General features: G+C 67.4%; 1 protein-coding gene across 1 annotated transcript; it reads right to left on the minus strand.

Annotated features, from left to right (window-relative positions):
• Positions 1-665: 665 nt before the first annotated feature.
• VARS (valyl-tRNA synthetase) lies at positions 666-7962 on the minus strand. The gene is made up of 19 exons (XM_026646201.2): positions 7877-7962; positions 7665-7755; positions 7153-7277; positions 6709-6812; positions 5908-6066; positions 5693-5783; positions 5213-5318; positions 4994-5064; positions 4693-4818; positions 4478-4582; positions 4124-4192; positions 3935-4013; positions 3247-3374; positions 2877-3032; positions 2404-2610; positions 1918-2029; positions 1640-1815; positions 1115-1264; positions 666-805 (listed from the first exon to the last, which is right to left on the minus strand). The coding sequence occupies exons 1-19, from the start codon at positions 7925-7927 to the stop codon at positions 737-739; spliced, it is 2175 nt and encodes a 724-aa protein (XP_026501986.1). The 5' UTR covers positions 7928-7962; the 3' UTR covers positions 666-736.
• Between the last annotated feature and the right edge of the window lie 178 nt (positions 7963-8140).

Below are 8140 nucleotides of genomic sequence, written 5' to 3' on the forward strand. Positions count from 1 at the left end.
GAGCCAGACAGAGAACGCAGGAGTCCGGGCTCCCAGCCTCCCTGCTGTAACCCACTAGACCCCACTGCCCTCCCCCGGATTCCTGGGTCCCACTCCCTGTCCTCCTAGGGTCGAAAGGCCTGCGTTACCATCCCGGACGCCTGGGTCCCATGCCCTCCCCACACCTGCACTGCGGCTCAGCAGAGCGGGTCCCTGGCCCCAGGCCCAGAGCTGAGTCACCCCCGGCCTGGCAGAGATGGGACGACGGAAAGCGGCCTCCAGGGGGCGCCTGGGACACAGCCAGCCCAGCCCCACAGCTAGGGGGCGGGGGGTCTGGCCGGGGTCTTGTCTCCCTCCCCCTAAACCCCACATCCTCCCCCTCGCCAGATCCCAACGGCCCCTGCCCCCTTTGGGGCCCAAATGCCCCGGCACTGGCGGGGGAAGGGTGAGTCGGACATGGTGCCCCATGTCAAGGGAGGATAAAAGCCCACCTGCTGCCAGTGGCAGAGGGAGTGCCCCCTGAGGGAAGCCCCGGCTCAAACCCCGCCCCCAGCTCCGGCGTCCCCCCACGGCGCAACTCCTACCCCCCAAATACCCCAAACAAGACCCGGGCTTTTGTAAATCAGCAAAATAGTTTAATATCTCCAAAAAAAAAAAAAAATAGATTTGGCGGGGGGTGGGGGGAAATCAGAGAACAGCAGGGGGGGCGATTGAGCCGCCCCCCAGCAGGGGGGAGGAGCCGCGGGGTCCGTCCGTCTCAGATCATCCTCTGGAAAGTCTCCACCGCCTCCGTCACCTTCTGCAGCTCGGTCCGGCTCTGCTGCAGCTGCAGGAGACACGCGGCCGGGCATGAAGGGTGGGGGTGGGGGTGGGGGTGGGGCGAGGCCCCCCACAGCACAGCACCTCCCCCAGACTCCCTGCCTGGCTCCCCCATAACACAGCCTCCCCGCCCAGCAAACCCTGCCTGGCCCCCCACATCACAGCGCCCCGTTCCCCCCCGCACAGCATATCCTCCCAAGCCCCCCAGAACAGCCCCCCGCTCGCAGCGCCCCAAGAAGGAGCGTCCCTTCCTGACCCCAGCAGGGGGGCCCTGCATGAGGGTGGGAGTCACCCGCCGGGGGGGGCAGCCGGGTACCTTGGCAGCGTCGGCCTCCTGGACCTTGGGGGGCACCTTGGTGCCGTAATCGGGGGTTCCCATCCGCTCCCGCAGCCGCTCGATCTGCTTCTGCAGCTCACCCTGCTTCCCGGCCAGCTTGGAGATCTCCTTCTCCGCGTCGATCAGACCCTGGGGAGCACAGAGCCCTGCCCGTCAGCCGCCCGGATGCCGGGGTCCCGCTCGCTGGCTGCGGTTCTGTGGGGAGAGCCCCCCGGACACCTGGGTCCCACTCACTGCTCTGGTCGTCTAGGGGAGAGCACCCTGCAGGGCCACCCGGACGCCTGGGTCCCACTCACTGCTCTGGTTGTCTAGGGGAGAGCACCCTGCAGGGCCACCCGGACGCCTGGGTCCCGCTTGCTGGCTCCAGCCGTCTAGGGGAGAGCACCCCGCAGGGCCGCCCCGGACACCTGGGTCTAATCCCCATGCCAGTCTCCAGCCCCCTAGGGGTGAGAGCCCTGTGCTGGCAGCCCGGACGCCTGGGTCCCCTTCCCCGGCCCCTCTCACCTTGAGCAGCAGGTGGACGGTGCACTTGTCGGAGGCGACGGCCACGGCGCAGCCAGCAGGGGGCGCCTCGCCCGGGCCCAGCACCCGCACCAGGCCAGAGGAGGAGAGGCTGCGGATGTAGGCGGAGCAGCGGCTGGCGGCGTCGGCCGCGCCCGAGTCCAGGCACTGCAGGAAACCTGGGGAGGGGACGACGGGGAGAGGTCAGGGGGTGCTCGGGGAGGGGTCAGAGGTCACGGGGTTTGGGGGAGGGCAGATGTCCCCCCCAGGCAGATACCCACAGTCGGCTCTGGTCCGGGTGAGGTTGTAGTCGGCCCGCAGGGAGCGCACGGCGCGGACGATGCCCAGCGAGAACTCGACTGTGCCCTCCAGCCCCCAGTCCCGCCAGCAGAACTGGAGCGGAGAAGAAAGGGTTAATGGTGCCCCTCACTCCCGACCCGCAGCCCCTGGGTGTCCCATTCCCCCCCCCCACCCCCAGCTCTGCCGGTGCCCCTCACTCCCGACCCGCAGCCCCTGCCAGACAGCCCTGGGCTCCCCCCAGCTCTACCGGTGCCCCTCACTCCCAACCCGCAGCCCCTGCTAGCCCAGCCCCTCCCCCCAGGCCTGGCGGTGCCCCTCACTCCCGACCCGCAGCCCCTGCCAGACAGCCCTGGGCTCCCCCCAGCTCTGCCGGTGCCCCTCACTCCCACACCGCAGCCCCTGCCAGCCCAGCCCTGGGCTCCCTCCCCCAGCCCTGCGGGTGCCCCCACTCCCGCCCCACAGGTTACCTGCTCGGGGCTGGGGTAGGGGGTGACGCAGATGCTGGGGGGGGCGTGGGGGGCGCGGCGGGGCAGGCGCTGGAACAGCTCCTCGCTGACGAAGGGCATGAAGGGGGAGAGGAGCCTCAGGCCGACGTCCAGGCAGGTGTAGAGGGTGCAGCGGGCGGCCGTCACCGCAGCCGCCCCCCCCTCGGCGAACACGGGCTTCAGGCACTCCTGGGGGGAGGGGGCAGGTCAGCGCCGGCGCCCCTTGGGGGGGAGACAGGCCCCATCTCGCAGAGCCACCCCGTTCCCTGCCCCACGCCCCATTCCCTGCCCCCCCCGGCAGCCGGGAGCCAGCGTCTCTGGGGGGGAAGCCCCATGCCCCATTCCTTGCCCTCCCCCCAGCCAGCAAGAGCCGGCTTCCCTGGGGGGGCGGAAAGCCCCGTATCCCATCCTCTCCCCCCCAGCCAGCCCTCCCCCCCGCCCAGGGTCCCCCTCACCAGGTAGACGTCGCAGAGCTCGTAGAGCCAGAAGTTGTAGACGGCCGTGGTGACGGCCGGGAAGTCGTAGGCCCGGAACCCGGCGTCGCTCAGCTCCACGGCCAGGCTGAGCCGGCTCAGGATCCAGCGGTCGATCAGGCTCTCGGCGCCGCTGGGCTAGAGCCGGGGGGGAGACGCCGGTGAGCGGGGAGGGCGGCTGGTGCTGTGGGTAGTGGGGCGGGAGCAGCAGGGGGCACCAGGCGGGGAACAACGTGGGGTGATGCGGGCAGCGGGGCGGGGGCAGCAGGGGACGCCAGGCTGTGGGGGCTCGGCAGGGGGCGCTGGGCTGCGGGGGCTCAGCAGGGGGCGCTGCGCCACGGGTCCCTCTCACCTCCGGTCCCGGCGGGGGCTGGAACTCGGCCCCCAGGCCGCGGACGGCGAATTTGGTGGCGTTCCAGAGCTTGTTGCAGAAGTGCCGGTAGCCCAGGATGCGATTCACGTCCAGGTTGATGTCGCGGCCTGGCGGGCGAGGCAAAGGGAGAGGGGAACAACAAAGTGGGAATTTGGGTCATGTTTTCATGAGGCCGACGTGTGCCTCAGTTTCCCTGGCGCTCAGCATGGGAAGAGTTAAGAAGCCAGGGCAGGGCCTGGCAGGGTTTACATCTCTGGGGTGGTGCAAATAGGGCACTAGAGGGCGAGCTGAAACTGACCCATGGGCCGGCATGGGGCAGAGCCAGACCCCGAGCCGGAGAACAAAGGGGGCAGGTGGCGATGTGGAGAGAGACACCGGTGCCCACACAGAGAGATGGAGCCAGAGACCAAGAGGGAATTTTCTGTCGTGTTTTTATGACACCTGGGCATGCCTCAGTTTCCCTGTGTAGGTTGCACGGCTCCCCCAGGGGTGCCAAAGGGTCCTGGAGCGGCGCAGAAAGGGGTGGCTGGGGGCAAACTCAGCCCAGATCAACCGAGGGGCCGGGGAGCTGCGGGGGCAGCCAGGACTGGGAGCAGTGGGGCCGGCCCAGCCAAGGGGTCCCTCCCCAGCCCCACGGCAGGGCTCTCGGGGGAAGCTGGGAACTCACCCTGGGAGGTGTACGCGCAGAGGGCGAAGCGCAGGGCGTCCGTGCCGCACTCTGGGATCCCGGCGGGGTAATCGCTTTTCTGGGGGGATGGGAAGAGGGGGATCAACTCCCAGCCAACCCCGTTGTCCCCCCTCCCTGCCCCCCACATTCAGCCCCACAGGTTCCCCGCTTCCCCCCCAAGCCCCTCACCTGGCCCTGCTTGGCTCGCTCCACCTCGGCCGGCTCCAGGTTGCTCTCCAGGAGCTGCGCGTGCAAACCCTGCGGGGGGAGAACGGACACGGCTCGGGACGGCGCCGACTGGGGACATGGGTCCAGGCTGTCGAGAGCCTGAGCCCATCGCCCGGAGAGCCGCGCGCCGCCCCAGGAATCGCCACAGGTCGGTAACTCTGAAACCTACTGATGGACAGCTTCCAGCTAACCCCGCCCTAGGCCCAGACGGGGAGCCCCCTGCCGATCCAGGCGGCTGTCGGGCTACATGGCAGGGGTTCGGTAACATCTGGGAGGACGGGTTGGGGGGGCCAGATGTCCCTCCCCAGCGGTTACCTCCAGCGTGATCCCACTGATCACATCCAGCGGGTCGATGACGTTGCCTAACGACTTGCTCATTTTCCTGCCGTGGGCGTCCCGGACAACGGCGTGAAGGTAAACCTGAAACAGAGCCGGGCGGAGCGGGATCAGGGCTGCCCCGAGGCCCCAGGGCGGGGCTGGGGGGAGCCGTGCTGGGGGGGGGGGGGGGGCGCGCCGTGCCCCGCTCTTACCTCGCGGAAGGGCAGCTTGCCCGTCAGCTTCAACCCCAGCATGACCATGCGCGCCACCCAGAAGAAGAGGATGTCGTGGCCCGTCTCCAGCAGGGTCCCCGGGTAGAAAACCTTCAGGTCTTCGCTCTGCCGGGACAGACAGACGGTGACGGGACAGAGCCGGACGCCTGGGTCCCATTCCCCAGCCCCACCAGGGGTGAGCCCCCTGTGCTGCCGTTCCATCCCCCATCCCTCCCAAGGGGTGAGTGCCCTGCACTGCCATCCCGGACGCCTGGGTCCCATCCCCGCGTCTCAGACTCACGGCGTTGGGCCAGCCGAAGATGGAGAACGGGAAGAGGCCGGAGGAGAACCAGGTGTCCAGGACGTCGTCGTCTGGGAACGAGAGTGACAGGGAGAAACGTACGGATGGACGTTAGTACAGGAGCCGACGGTGCGTGCCAGGCAACCGGCAGGGGGCGCTGTTCTAAAAGCAGATGCCCCTCACTCCTGACCCGCAGCCCCCGGCCCGCCCCGGCCATACCTTGCCGTAGCGAGATCTTGTCCGTGGTCACCCCAAAGGCCTTGGCCGCTTTGTCCTTGGCCTCCTCTTCGCTCCGCCCGCTCACCCAGTATCGGCCGTCCGTGTCCTGGGAGGGGGGTAACCAGATGTCAGACCCATGGGCCCATCGACCCTGGCGTCCCACCCCTCCTGGCTCAGACCCCTGGGCCCATCTACCCCAGCGTCCTGCCCTCCTCCCCGGCTCAGACCCCTGGGCCCATCGATCCCGGCGTCCTGCCCCTCCGGGCTCAGACCCAGGGCTCTATCCAGCTCGGTTTCCCCCGTTACATAATCCTGTTGCAGTGAGTTCCACAGGTTAACGTGAATCAAAGCTGAATTCCCTTGCGTCAGTTTGTTTCCTCCTGCTGCCCCCAAATACTGCCCCACACCCATGGTTTTGGGGTGGGCACTGACACAGATTCCCCCTCCCAGCTATTATCTGGGGTTTCTGCCCCCCCTCACCTCTCCTGGGGGCACCGAGGGGTCGTCGATGGTGACGAAGTAGGCTGGGATGCGGTGGCCCCACCACAGCTGCCGGGAGATGCACCAGTCCCTGAAGGAGAAAGTGCCTCAGACGTCACCTGGGATATTACTGCCTCCTCGTGGCAGGGCAGGGCAGGGCGGATAAAAGCCCTACTACCGTGGCTGCAGCAGAGGGAGCTCCCCCGGGGCCTCACCTGATATTGTCCATCCACTGGAACCAGGTCTTGCAGTGGAAGGGGGGCAGGATGCGCAGGTCCCCGCGGCGCACAGCGTCGGCCGCCCCCCGAGCCAGCCCCTCGCAGCGCACGTACCACTGCGGCTTCAGCAGCGGCTCCACCACGTCCTTCGAGCGGCTGGGGGGTGACAAATAGTCCCTGTGTCCTTCTGCCAGCCCCATCGCTCCCCTCGCGGGGCAGCCTTCCGGTGCCCCCCATATCCCCCAGGAGCCCCCTGCACTCAGGGGCCTAACCGCGCACGGATGTCCTTCACCTGTCCAAGTGATCCCTGCACCGATATCCCTCTGCACCCTCCAGAGTCCCCCCTCCCTGTCCACATACAGATATCCCTCCGCCCCCTCACAAAGTGTTCCCTCTCCCAGATATCCCTCCTCAGCATCTCCCTCCTTCTTTCTGCACACGTATCCCTCCGCCACCGAGAGCCACCCTCACCTCTCCTTCAGATACCCATCCCCCCACATCCTTCCTGATGCACAGATATCCCTCCGCCCCCCAAGAGACCCTCCCCTTGGACCCCGACTCCCTGTATCCCCCCCATCTCCCTCTGCACTCAAACACGTCCCCCTAAACCATCAGGCCACCGCACACGTATCCCTTCGCCCCTCAAAATAGTCCCCCACTTCTTCACACTTCTATCCCTCCCAGTGGCAAATCACCCCCCCTTCACAGATACCCCTCCGCCTCCCTTAGCAAGTGCCACTCTAACTCCCGCCCTCCTATGAGGATACCCCTCCGCCCCATCAAAGAGTCCCCCCTCACCTGCACACCGGCACCACCATGGGGTTGTCCTTGACTTCCTTGAACAGCCCCTTCTGCTTCAGGGCCTCGAGCACAGCCCCCCGGGCCTCGAACCGCTTCATACCCTGCATTGGGTGGGGAGCAAGGAGGGTCAGATCCCTGGGGCCCATCCAGCCCGGTATCCCACCTCTACCACCACAGATCAGACCCCCAGGCCCAGCCTGGTATTATCCCACTACTGCCACCACAGATCAGAGCCCCGGGGCCCACCCAACCCGGTATCCCACTACTGCCACCACAGATCAGACCCGCACTGGGGCCCATCCAGTCTGGTATCTCCTGCCCTAGATCAGACCTAAGAATTCCCCTGCCCCAGTTTAATGCCCCGCTGCTGACACCACCAGTCCAAGCCCTGGGCCCATCCAGCTCAGTATCCACCCCCCAGCCTGCTGGTCCCCCCCATACCAGGAAGGGGGGAGGCACGTTGATGAGGCACCCGCTGTCGTCGATAATGGTGACGCAGTCCAGGCCGTGGCGCTGCCCCACCTCATAGTCGTTGTGGTCGTGGGCCGGGGTGATCTTCACTGCGCCTGGGGGGCGGGGGGGCAGGCGTCAGACATGCTTCGCGATTCGCTGCAGCCCAAGTGCCCCTCCCCTTTCACCCCCAGCCTCACTCCACTCCCCAGGCACTGACCTCGCTGAGAGCCCACCAACAACCCTGGGACCTGTCCCCAGCCCCATATTCACTCCACACCACATAGCCCCTCCCATGACTCTGGGCCCTGCCTCCCCACCCCAAGTCACTCCACCCCCTTCACTTCCCTTGGCTGGGCCCCTCCTGTATTTCACATCACACCTCCCTAGGCCCCGCTCACATTCACTAGGCCCTGGCCCCATTGGCTTCTTTGTCAGGCCCCTCCCCCATTCCCACCTCTCCTCCAGGCCCCGCCCCTGCCCTAGGCCCCGCCCCCACATACCAGTCCCAAAGCCCATGTCCACGAAGTCGTCGCAGACGATGGGCATGCGCCGCCCAGTGAAGGGGTGCAGGACGCACTTCCCATGGAGATGCTGGAACGGGGAGGAGACGAGGGGGTCACTTGGGGGACCCCAAAACCAGACACCCCCAGGGATCACCCAGCAACCTCCCCTTCCCCCCCAAGCTCACACGCTCCCCACCCAGGGCAGGTACCTGGTAGCGGGGATCCTGAGGATGCACCGCCACGGCCGTGTCCCCCAGCATGGTCTCCACCCGCGTCGTCGCCACAACAACCTCCTCGTCTGTGGGGAGAGAGTCAGACGGTGAGACCCCCCCGAGCCAGCCCCAGCCCCACCCCCACCCTGGATCAGAACCAGCCCCCCCTACAGGGGACGTGCCCCATTCCCTGCCCCACCCCCACCCCAGATCAGAACCAGCACCCCCTACAGGGGACAGGACCCATGCCCCATTTCCTGC

This window comes from Terrapene carolina, unplaced genomic scaffold (genome assembly GCF_002925995.2).
Source record: "Terrapene carolina triunguis isolate 2854851 unplaced genomic scaffold, T_m_triunguis-2.0 Scaffold34407, whole genome shotgun sequence".
In the NCBI taxonomy this organism is placed as follows: domain Eukaryota; kingdom Metazoa; phylum Chordata; order Testudines; family Emydidae; genus Terrapene; species Terrapene triunguis.